The 12775-nt window shown below is 27.0% G+C and overlaps 2 protein-coding genes across 2 annotated transcripts; both read right to left on the bottom strand.

Moving 5' to 3' along the window:
* Positions 1 to 409: 409 nt before the first annotated feature.
* On the bottom strand, positions 410 to 3844 carry LOC149889666 (uncharacterized). Its single transcript, XM_090084320.1, has one exon. It carries the CDS (start codon positions 996 to 998, stop codon positions 480 to 482), a length of 519 nt encoding a protein of 172 aa, XP_089940446.1. The 5' UTR covers positions 999 to 3844; the 3' UTR covers positions 410 to 479.
* Positions 3845 to 4369: 525 nt separating this feature from the next.
* LOC145183713 (2-Hydroxyacid oxidase 1-like) lies at positions 4370 to 12248 on the bottom strand. Its single transcript, XM_090086049.1, has 6 exons — positions 12060 to 12248; positions 8356 to 8505; positions 7738 to 8254; positions 7206 to 7364; positions 6644 to 6713; positions 4370 to 4572 (listed from the first exon to the last, which is right to left on the bottom strand). The coding sequence occupies exons 1-6, from the start codon at positions 12194 to 12196 to the stop codon at positions 4496 to 4498; spliced, it is 1110 nt and encodes a 369-aa protein (XP_089942175.1). The 5' UTR covers positions 12197 to 12248; the 3' UTR covers positions 4370 to 4495.
* Between the last annotated feature and the right edge of the window lie 527 nt (positions 12249 to 12775).

Here is a 12775-nt window from a genome sequence, read left to right as displayed (position 1 = left end):
CTTAAATTTAGTGCTTAAAAACAGGTATTTTGATAGGTTAAACAAGAAAAAAAGGGTGTGATTTGACAGTTTTGTAACTGAAACTGTTTTGGCAACATCAAACTGTCCTTTAAGTTGTTGTTGACTAGCTGTTTCTGTTTTCTTTGTAATTTTATAGAATCTGATCCTAAAAATTATTATTTCAAAGGGGGAGATTATGTAAATGTAGATGTATATCGCAAATTTTGTTGTTTTTTTTAGAGGTTGTATTAAATAGTTTAGTTGGAGTTACAAAGAATCAGATTGCAGACTTAAAACAGAAATAAAAACATCTTCAAATATACTTAAATTTATTACTTATAAAACATTAGTTTTATATTTATCAAACTAAGACAAATAAACCTAAAAAAAAAAGGCTCCAAAACAAATAGAGCACTTGAAAAGAAGTTCAAGAAACAAAAGTAATATACAAAATTTAAAAAATTAGAAACTCAAAAAAGTTAAAATTTATTAGTTATAGTGTTATAATCATTCACATCAATGTTATATGTTCGCCCTGATTTTGTTGTTGGGACTTTGATTACTGCAATTAAACTTGACAATGGTACCCAACAGATATCATCCATCTGTGACCAAATGAAGTTTTGAAAAGGACTGTGAGGGTGCATAAACTTAACTTGAATATCATTTGTAGTAATATCTATTTCTGTAACCATTACTATCCACCAAAAGGAATCGTACTTGCATGCAACAAAATCATTTAGATTTAGTACAATTGCAACATCAGACATTACCGCTTTTGACAATATAAATCTGTCAACACATTGATGTTCGCTTGTTCTTTTAAAACTAATTTCAAATTTTGAAATGGGTATGTAATGATGATAACATCTGGTACCTGAAACAGTTTTTCCTGTTTCAAGATGCTCCTTTAGTTGCTGTCGCCTTGAACTAACTGTTTCTTTGGTAATTTTATAAAATATGATTGTGTTTATATTGGTGATGCAAAACTCAAGCATATCATCAACTGTCAATATTTGGTTTTCTAATGATCTTTGCAAACTTGCATTTGCTGTTATTCTTTTAACGGATTTTCAAGTGGATTTTCCATGGCTGGTTGCAAAAAAACACTCATTCAGCTGTTATCTTGAAATCTTCCTTATGGTGGCATAGATTTATAAATTTTTTATAGTTTTTATAACGAGCAGAACATCCATCAGAAAAATAATAAATTTTATTTATACCAACTAAATGTTCTTTAATGTACTCTACAATTTTCTTCTGAAATTCATACACAAAGCATGTATCATGATCATTGTCATCACTTAAAAAACAGAACAACTTATGCTAAATAATTGTTTCAGAAATTTCCTTTAAATATGTAACAACAGGATGTAGTGTACATTTCCTTTAAATATGTAACAACAGGATGTAGTGTACATTGTTATTTATTCCAATGATAACTTTGTATTTCATCCTGTATAACAAAATTGATAGTTCTCTGAAAATCTGGCTGTATAATACATTCATTGTTACCTAAATTATTTTTTAGCTCCTTCAAATAGCGAGTTTGGCAATTAGCAATATATGAATGTGAAGTTAGTTAATGTGAGAAACAACAATTACACCTTTTTTTTCTCGTTTAATTTATCAAAATACCTATTTTTAAGCACTAAATTTAAGTAGATTTGATCATGTTTTTATTTCTGTTTTAGAAAAGACCACTCTCCAATTCTTTGTAATAACTATAACTTAACTATTCAGGACAAATTCTAAAAAAAATTAAAAAAAAAAAAAATCGAGCTACATCGGCATTTTTGTGGTTCGACTCGCCCCAGTAAAATTGTGGTAAACATTTAAATTTTAAGTGTTATGTTCATTTTTAAATATTTTAAGTTGTTTCATTGGATTCGTGGGCCCAAAATATGTAAAGGTACAAATTTTCAGCTTTCCAACACACATATAACAGAAGCTAGGACCAAAGCCATTTTTAAAAATGGCGGTTTTTTGTTGGTTGGAGGCAAACTTTAAATAGCTATATCTTAGGAACCGATTGAAATTAGATGATAAAATTTTCAGGATGTTTAAAATTTACTAAAATCTGTAAGTGGTTTAAAAATCAGCAAAATCTGAGACTTAGGGTTGCATGCCCTGGATGTTTTCACACGGAATCACCCATAGGTGATCAAGAAAATGGAAATTTTTTGGGAATAACTGAGCCTCTCAGTAAATATACCCCACTTCAATCTGAACATGTAAAAAAAAGTTCCCAAATCACAACAAAGTCACAAAAACCAGCAAGTTTATTACCTTTCAATGCAAATACAAAAAGAATTTATTGATTTCTGTGGCTCCTTTATTCAGACACCAAATTTTAATGAAATTAATATTGCTAAGTACTTTTCAATTGTCATCAATGCCACTCCTAAATATTCCCATCAGGGGCAAACTACTTTCATTGATTTCCAAAATGTCTATTGAGGAGAGGTTTCTCTTATTTGATAATTTCACAAAGAAAAGTGGCAAGAACATTGAAAGTTGTATCTTGAAAAACTTTACCTGAACTTAATCTCTAAGTTCAGAACTATATCGGTCTGGCCTATGATAAAGGTGTGCAAGCAGTACTACAGAAAGAAAACTCTACCTATCTTTTTTCTTTATTAGGAAACCACAGGCTGAACCTTGTGGGTTGTGATTGTGCAGAATCATGCAAAGAGACAATCGCCTACTTTGGAACCATTGAGGAAATGTACAAGGGGGAGATTTTATAGACACATGCTTTTTCTTTGCACAGCATGTCAGAAAGTCTGCTCATATTGACAGTGTCAAAACAGTTGCTCAGCATTTATATGCAGTGAAGAACGCTTTAAAGGAGATGGAATCTCTTAATCTCAATGCAGATGCTTAAAATCACCTTCAATCAATTCTAAAGTATATATCAAATAATGATATATACTTTAGAACTAAAGTATATATCAAATAATGTGTTTTGTTGTCAATTTTGAAACTTCTAACATTGAAGGTGACTGAAACTTCTACATGAAGCCAAACATGCCATTGAAGTGCAGGATGCTACATTTGATGAAGCAAGAGATAATATTAATTGTTTGATGGGAACATTCAACTTATTTGTGAACAGTGAGATACAATTCTACAGGAAGCAAAACTAGTAGCCCAGAATTAAGGCATTTTGTCTGATTTCTTTCTCAGCAGACATTTATCAACACAATCTGAGGTAGAACAACACTACAAAGTGAAAGTATTTACTCCATTATTAACTCAATTCTTTCTGGCCTTTAATGTTGATTTAACTCACTGAAACATATATGCATCCTATTTGGATTCCTATGGCAATTCATTACTCTAAGTAACAAAGACCTTTCCTCTGCTGCCGATCAGTTTTATGAACGATACTCTAAACACATTTCAAAGGAATTGTTTGAGGTACTAACCTTTCTGAAATAGATATATTTGACAAACTTCAAATTAGTCTGTAAGCTCACTATTTTTTTCAGGAGATGCTTGAACTTGGATTCATTGCACAAACTTCAAATTAGTCTGTAAGCTCACTATTTTTTTCAGGAGATGCTTGAACTTGGATTCATTGCACATTTTTCTTACTTTACTTGTATTTGTGGCTACAACTAAATGCTCCTTTAGTGTACTGATGAAGGTGAAGAGTTTTCACCATTTAAATATGTCACAGGAGCAATCGACTGGGATGGCATTACTCAATATAAACTCTGATCTTGCACTCAGACAAGACTTTTCATCAACCATTACCACATTTGCTGCTACAAATCCCAGAAAACATCTGTATAATTAAAATTGTCTGAATATTTGCTGAGATAAATCCAAGAAAAGCAATTCTAAAATTAAATTTGATGTTCAATCATTGAAACCATTATTTTTATTTTTTCTAATTAATCATATAGGTGGACGGTTGTAAATACATCATACACATGAGGCCTTAAAACATTAAAGCATCCTGGGCCTCACTTAGCCTCTATGAAGACCATGTATGTATGTATGTATGTATGTATGTATGTATGTATGTATGTATGTATGTATGTATGTATGTATGTATGTATGTATGTATGTATGCATGCATGCATGCATGCATGCATGTATGTATGTATGTATGTATGTATGTATGTATGTATGTATGTATGTATGTATGTATATATGTGTGATGAATATATATATATATATATATATATATATATATATATATATATATATATATATATATATATATATATATATATATATTTATAGCTGTTCAACATTTACAAATATTGTCCCACTAAATCTACAGTTAGATAATCATTACATTCCACCACTGGAATTCCATCAGTATATTTCAAAGCAGAACAAAAAAAAAACAATATTTAAAAACTAAAAAAACTGGATTTTAAATTCAGTAATGGTAAAAATTACAAAAATAATATTTATATATGTAATTTTAGCCAGAAAGACTTCTTTTACAAAAATTTCACTATTAAAAGAAATGACACTATAACTTGGAATGGTCCCAGTAATGACTTTCATGAACCACCATCCAAGGTTTGATCTCCTCTAAATTTGCGCATCCTAAAAACACATAAATGACTCATTCTGATAATGTATTATTATTAAGATATCAATACTTCATTTGAATATAAGAAGATTTTGTATTTGTTTTTTAAGATTCTGTTTTCATTATTTACTTTGATTAAACTAATTAATAAACTAAATAAATAAATAATAAAAAATCATTTAAATGATGAATTTATAAAAACTTTTAAATGTATATGATGTTAACATTAATTTTAATGTAAATGTTATTAACTTTTTCTTGGTTTCATAAACATACTTGTATTTCTTAAATGTAAAGCTTTTTAATCTATGCTCCTAAAATGTAATGAAAGATAAAATATATTCTTAATGCTTCACAATACCTAAATGGATCAAATCTCTAATTGAGTAAATAAAAAAAAAGTTTAATGCATAAATACTGTTTTAATACTATGGCATACATTTAATGCCGCATATTTGATATAAAAAAATACTTAAGTAACTGTCAATTTATATTGACCCACTATCTCATTTAGACCAAATTGATGGCATATTGATAAAAGATAAATTGTAGCTGTGATTCACAGCCACAAACATTGTAAAATATCATTTTCATCATTTTTTGAGGCAAATATCCTCAAAAGTGGATCAAATGAAAAAAAAACCATCAAATAGTTTGATTTAACTGACTCACTACTCAACAAAGCAAGATACGCACCAGCAATGACCAATTAAGAAATGCAATGAAGAAGGTCGATCACCAAGTAAGAAATCTTAAAAAACTTAACAAAGAACTTTTAGAACTAAAACTATTTCAAAAAATAAACTGCTACATATGCTCCTGTTATCATTGGGGTATATCCAATTAAGATCTTCTGTTTTCATTGGGCTAAACACACTTGCAATCAACACTAATTCAATTAGTCAGACATTTCTAACTGTGAGTAGAGTAACATCATTCTCCAGGATCCACGCAATTTTTCATTGCGGGTTACCTTATTTACAAGAAACCTATATTTCTTAAAAATCTTACACAATCAGGACAATCTAGACTTTATTCTCAATATGGCTAATTTTATAATCTATTCCAACTATGTATTTAACACAATATTTGAAAAAAAATTTTTAAAACGAGACTTTAAATGCAATTTTGCAATTGTGTAATTTTATTTGCTCTATAATTAAGGTTTTAAAGTTGCAAACTGAACATGGTACAACTTGTTTTATAACAATAATAGTTATATACATTAAATAATAGTTAAATAATATATAGTTATGTAAATATATATATTTTTAACTTTAAACCAAGTTTCTCAAGAAATTTCAACTTTTTGTAGTAACAAATTCCCATGTTTTGACCATTTCAATGTATTTTTAACACCTTCACAAAGAAGTATTGTTTTCTCCCCTTTTTTAATTTTCAATTTTAGGAAATAAAAAAGATTGCATTATTTATGTTATCAATTTTTTTACTTTATACTTTCAAACAATATAAAAGAATGCAAAATTACTTTTATTTGTTATATTAGATACAATAACTATACTAAAAATATTAGTTTTAAGTAGAAATTCTTAACATCTACTAATTTTACTTGAGTAACTAAAATTGTGTAAACTATATGTATAAAACTTAATTGCAGTTCTGATTCTTATTTGTTGATTTTACTTTTTGCATTTCATTTATTGATTAACTTTAAATTCCAGTTTAAATTTAAGCTAATCATACTATTTGACTCTAACTTGATTTATTAAGTAAAAGTGTGGTTTGTTATTGGTTAATTGTCTGTTATTTTATTCAGCCATCAAGCATCTTTATAATTTGCTGTTTAGTTAATGTCTATCATTAGATTATATGATTTTTAGAAGATATTCTTAAAAAAAAAAAAAAAAAAAAAAAGTTTGAATACCACTTAGAATACTAAGAAGTTAATATTTGATTATTACATTTGGTTAACTTATTAACTATTGAGGATATTAATAATGTTACTTAAACTTTGTCTCGCCAGTTAGTTTTAAATAAGTTTAAATGTAAATAAGAAGTTCTGTTACTTTTAAGCTCAGTAACCACTAGCTTTTTATAAAACATTTTATTATAAAAAAGACATACCTGCCAAAATCATTGCTCTTTCTAATTCATCTTGTAGGATCTGCAAAACTTTTTTAACTCCATCTTCACCCTAATAACAATTTTTAAAAAGTTTTAAATCTTGCATTAAAATATAATGAAGGATTTAAAAATTTTAAAAATTGTTATTAGGGTGATAAAAAATAAAACATTTATACCATTAGGAAATAGTGCCATGATAAAAATCATTACTGTGCCAAGCAAAAAAATTTAAATTGAAAAGCAATAACATAAAATGAAGTAATAAAATAATGAAAAAAAAAAAAAAAAAAATATTACCAGGTAAAAATCTGTAACAAAAATTTTGGATTTTTGTTTTTGTCTTAAAATCTTTCACAATTTGTTTAAACAAAAGTTATTCCATTATTACTTTTTAACATTATTACTTTTATTATTATTTCATAAAAAAAAAATTTCCTGTTGTTTATAAATTTTGATGTTTTTTTTTTAATACTAATAAGTTCAAGTTTATTTCAGTTTTTTAAGTATATACACTGCATTTTTCTTTACTTAAAGATAATTTAAAGCACCAAAAAGAGCATACATTAAATGCTAGACCCCACAATGCTGGCCTGCCAATAAAAACGGCTTTAGCACCAAGAGCCAATGCCTTAAATATATCAGTGCCTTTGCGGATACCACCATCAAGATAAATGTCAATTTTTCCATTTACAGCCTTTACAATTTCAGGCAGTGCTTCAATCTAAAATATAAAATAAAACTGATAATTCTGTTAAAATTTATATAAACAGACTAAATCTCAGTAAAAAAATCTTTAGAAATTTAGTTTTTGTAGGCTATGTAGCAATAAGAATAGCCTGCAGCTGTGATAATGAAGATAATCATCATTTAATGCCCTAATAAGTTTTCCTAAAACTAAATTTTTTTTGTAATCTTAAAAGTAAATATTTTTAAATCAATAAATATTGAGATAAATGAAATTATGTTGCTTCTTTACATTATTTAAAGGTGTTGCTAAAATAGATAATGAAATAGAATTATTATCAGAGCTGTCACTAAGTACAATTATAGGATAAAAGCATTGTGCAAAAAAGCAGTAAAACAAACTCCTATACAGTTGCAGGACACCCATCCAATTGCCTTCCACCATGATTTGAAACAATAATCCCTTGAACTTCATATTTCAAAGCTTCAACAGCATCTTCCTTTGTCAAAATGCCTTTCAAGATAATAGGCAGGGTGGTAATTGATTGAATCCATTTTATTGTATCCCAATTGATACTTGGATCAATTTGTTTATTTACATACTCCATTATACCAGAACTATTTTGACTAGAAATCTTATGGCCAGAATATCCTTTAAGATTAGCTAGATCAAGATGTGCAGGCAGTTTAAACTTATGACGAACATCTGCAATTCTTTGACCAAGTTTAGGGGCATCAACTGTAAATAAAATTGCTTTATAACCAGCCTTTTCTGCTCTTTTAATCAACCACTTAGATAACTCTTTATCTTTATAGATGTAAAGTTGCATCAGTAACAATGCATTTGGTGCTGCCTCAGATATATCTTCATATGATGTTGTAGAAAAGGTGCTCACTCCCATACATGTACCAAATGATGCCACAGCTGAAATATTACACTTAAATAATTAATCTAGTCAAATATTATGTTAATGTAAAGGAACTTCTCATCTCATATCTTATCTAGTTATCTAAAAAAATACATAACTCTTGCAACACCATTTTCACCATCAGGATGAGCCATTTTCTGCATAGCTGATGGTGCAACACATATAGGAATCTTTATTTTCTGCCCGCATACTTTGGTTTCTGTATTTACTTCAGAAATACCACGCAATACTTTGGGACGAATTCTTAGTCTGAAAAAAAATTTTTTTATAAGGAAATTGTATTAAATAAGTAGTAAAACTGTTGAATTATCATAAGATGATGTTAAAGATTGGAGAATATTATATGTGTAAATCTTTAAGTTTTTATTCAAACAAGTAGTTTGTAGTATTAACATGGGATGTTAATATTATGAACTACTTGTTTGAATAAAAACTATGGTTTTCTCATCCTTTTATTACTAACTATAGTTTAAGTGTTTATTTATAAACACAATTGCATTTTAACAGGGAAATAACAAGACTTAAATATTAGAAGAATTAAAATTTTTTCCCTATACTGACAATAACAGACTATTTTTTGATGTATAAACCAGACCTATAAGTCCATCTGTATACATATTACATATGAGCCCCTTAAATAAACAAAAATATTTCTGCATGTATTTATCCCTTCCACTAATAAGCCACCAAATAATTGGTTTCTTAGATAATTAAAAAAAAAAAGGCGATTTCCTTCAAAAGTTCGAACTGCATTTTAAATTTTCTTAGGATTTCAATGTAAGCTTCAGATAACAAAGTTTTCTTTGACACTTTCTTTTTATATTTACAATTATATTCAAAGTGTTGATTCAGACTAAAAATTCTTTATTCAAGACATCAGGGATGTGCCCAATAATATTTATCCAATGAGTAGTTTTCAAATATATCTATATATGTATAAACACATATATGCATACATACATACATACATTACATACATTACATACATACATACATACATACATACATACATACATACATACATACATACATACATACATACATACATACATACATACATACATACATAAATGTATACATTAGGGTGGTCCAAGAATCAATACTAAAATTTTAGCTTCTTCAGAATAAACCCTCCACAAATTTTAATTTGTTATAACTCAAGATCAATCCATCCCAAGTGGATTGAGTTAGAACAAATTTAAATTTTTATTGACATGACATTTATATATGAGAAAAGCATGCCCTAAAAATTTCAGATTAATACCTTACCCTAATAATTTCAGAAAACAATATTTAAATAGTGGGTTATTTTGCATGAAATTTCCCTTTTTAAGCAAAGTGATTTTTTCCATGGTTTTTAACAGTTAATAACTTTTGAACAAGCTGATAAAATCAGCTTTAATTTTTTCACTTTAATTTTTTTTAAGATAGTCAGTATGTTGTGGATACTTAAAAAAAAAAAAAAAATTCAAAACCTGACTTTTGATTTTTTTCCCCATAATCGCGGGCTAAAGTTGATTTTAAAGAGCATGATGTTAGAAAGTAGATTAAAAATTGCAACAAAATGGATGTTGATCTACTCATGCTGAAAATTTAGTCATTTAGAAAATTCAGTTGATTAGAGAGTTTCATTTAAAAGACAAAGGTCATCATAATGAGCCAGACCAAGATTTAAAAAATGATTCCTGATGCAAAGCATCAGTTATTAAGATGGCATCATTGATTTTTTCTAAAATTTAATACACATCAAGCAAAGAATATCTATTAATGAAAACCAAGAAAATTAATGGGCATCAATTTATAAACCCAAAAGATAGTCTCAAAAAGTCAAGTAAACTATTAATACAAACAAGTTAAAATTCTTTGTTCATCTTATCAAATGTATTGAATGTAAATAATGTAATTTGTTACAAAAAGAAAGATAATTTTAAGAAAGGATATTTAACCTTTTACCCAATAAATTTTTTTTTTATTGCAATAACTTTGTCAAAGTTGCATTTTGTTATTAAACTATTTTTTAGTTTGACATACCAGTATCTTAAAATTCTTACATTTTATGAGTATTTTCAATATAATTTTCATTCTCTAACCTTTAAAATATTAGTTTATTATTATTTGATTTGTTCATTAAAGCAAACAAATTCTTAATGTTTTTAGAACTGATTAATAATAAGTTTTATGTCTAAGCTCTTTTCTTGTTGTATTGGTATGTCAGTGTTAGTAAGTCTAAAAATAGTAAATATTTTAAAGAACTATTCCACAACTTAATACTACAAAATTCAATTTGAGATATTTGATGCATCTACTACAATACTTGAGATATAAAACAGCCACAGTTTCATACCACTTACCTCATTAAAAATGAAGAGTTTCATTAGATGTTTGCACTCATGTTAATGTTTCTATTTACAAAGATCATACTAATAAAATGTCAAATTATTCACCTGGGAAATATGTGGCCTGCAATTATGATGTTGAATAATGTTATTCACCATCATAAATGCAAATATTCATAGCATTTCCGAAGAGAATCTCGATCTTCATATTAGATTTATAAAAGTCCGCTACATGTAACACATTCACATGGCCATGCAAAGATGATCTCTGTTGAATACCTTTGATGCATATTTCATAAGTAAAGTTCAACCACTTAAGATCTAACAAAGGAAAATTTTATAATATTGACTTAAAAGAAGCCAACGAAATAAGTTCATTATTTGTGAAATTTTCTTTGACTTTTGATAATTTTTTTAAGTTGTGTTTTAAACTAAGTTTATTTGTTACAAGCACAACTAAAATGTGAAATTTTTTGTTATTTAAAGTAAAATAGTTTTTTTTAATTTTATTTTTGAACTTTTAAAATATTTTGATGCACTAAACACTAATTATAAATATATATCTTAATTATTTGGTGTCATATAATTTATATAAAAAATTTATGCAAATTATTTCACAAATTGTGAAATGTCATTTTTTTAACATTTACAAATTTTAGAATACTATTTTTGTTTATTTTTCCTGATAATTGGGGTTATAAAGAGGAGGTTAAAAGCTTTTACAAGTAAACTATTTATCAAACATTCTTTTTTTTAAACTGTCTTTCTTTTTTTTTAACACATAACATTTATAATAAATTTGTTTACTTTGTTATGATTCCTAAAAAAACTTTAACTTCTTTTTATTCATAATTTAACGGAAATTTTGAGATTATTTTTGGGAATACAATTATATGCCCATTAATTTCTTTAGTTTTCATTAACAAACACTCTTTACTTGATGTTTATAAGAAAACTTTAGAAAATAAAAGTATACATCACAAGAGTTAGAGTTGCTTATTAGGTTAGTGCATTGTTAGTGATAGTAGATGTACCTTTTCTGAACAATGGTAAAAATTACCATATAAAATAATTTGACCATAAGTTACCCTTAAATTTAAAACTTTAGGAACTAAACTTTGAAACATTTTTTGGACTGGCATAAATCAAAATTAGGGTTGTGAAGACCTAATCTGTTAAGTTCATTTTTTTGATTGCCCTAACAAGCAAACAAACATACATACACACATACATAAGAGATTTTGATGCATATACATTCTTTAAAACTGCCGTAGAATACAACAGTTGTAAAGAACGTGTATGCATCAGAACATTTTTATCTTGATTAAATTATTGATAGTACATTCAAGACTGATATAAAAGCATCTATTTTAAACAGCATAAAATATTAATATTGTGAATGCAAACAACTTTGAAAATAGATTCTGATAAAATATTGAACTCTGTAAAAAACTGATTTTTAATTACCTATCAAAACTATTACAATTTTCAGATAATGTTTGTTCACCATCAGCGCCTGAGTGATAATAATTTTTAGCATTTAAATCTAACTTTTCATTAGCAATCTGAAGCAGGTCTTCTAAAATAACTGGTTGGTCTCTCATCTTTTTATCAAAAATCTATATCTGAAGCAGTCTTTTGCTATATATATATATATATATATATATATATATATATATATATATATATATATATATATATATATATATATATATATATATATATATATATATATATATATATATATATATATATATATATATATATATATATGTATGTATCGTATGGGAACGCATATGAATTATATAAATCTATACATCTATATGTAATACATACGTGTATGTATATATTTTGTATAGATGTATAGAAAAACATAAAGTGTGTCGTGTGCACGCCTGTAGGTGTGCATGTAAATTTGAGTTTTTGAAAACGCCTCCGCGTTATTTTAAAACCAAACTTTTTGCGAATAGATCATTGAATATTATGTTAGACAACACCTACTGGAACAGCTCTAAATTTTTACAACTTTAATTTTTTCTTAATTTTTTTTCTTTTCATTCACCAAATTTTTTTATATTTTTTTAAAAGTCAACACGAAAGATTTCTTGACATTTTTCCAACTGCCTTTCGACTTTCCACAACATTAGTTAGTGGGTATTGCAAAACATTAATGTCATTATCAA

Source organism: Hydra viridissima, unplaced genomic scaffold (genome assembly GCF_058129835.1).
Source record: "Hydra viridissima isolate aposymbiotic clone 2 unplaced genomic scaffold, HvirCarnegie_v1 scaffold_4, whole genome shotgun sequence".
Lineage (NCBI taxonomy): Eukaryota > Metazoa > Cnidaria > Hydrozoa > Anthoathecata > Hydridae > Hydra > Hydra viridissima.
The sequence above is the reverse complement of the archived record's forward strand: the minus strand, read 5'-3'. Positions and strand labels throughout refer to the sequence as shown.

Bases quoted from the DNA above. Each gene is read 5' to 3' on its own strand.
- LOC149889666 (XM_090084320.1), bottom strand. From the start codon at position 998: ATGCTTGAGTTTTGCATCACCAATATAAACACAATCATATTTTATAAA.
- LOC145183713 (XM_090086049.1), bottom strand. From the start codon at position 12,196: ATGAGAGACCAACCAGTTATTTTAGAAGACCTGCTTCAGATTGCTAAT. The intron at 7,365-7,737 runs GTATAGGAGTTT...TTTATATTTTAG, and splicing joins TGGATGGGTGTCCTGCAACT to ATTGAAGCACTGCCTGAAAT. The intron at 4,573-6,643 runs GTATGTCTTTTT...ATGTGTTTTTAG, and splicing joins AAGAGCAATGATTTTGGCAG to GATGCGCAAATTTAGAGGAG.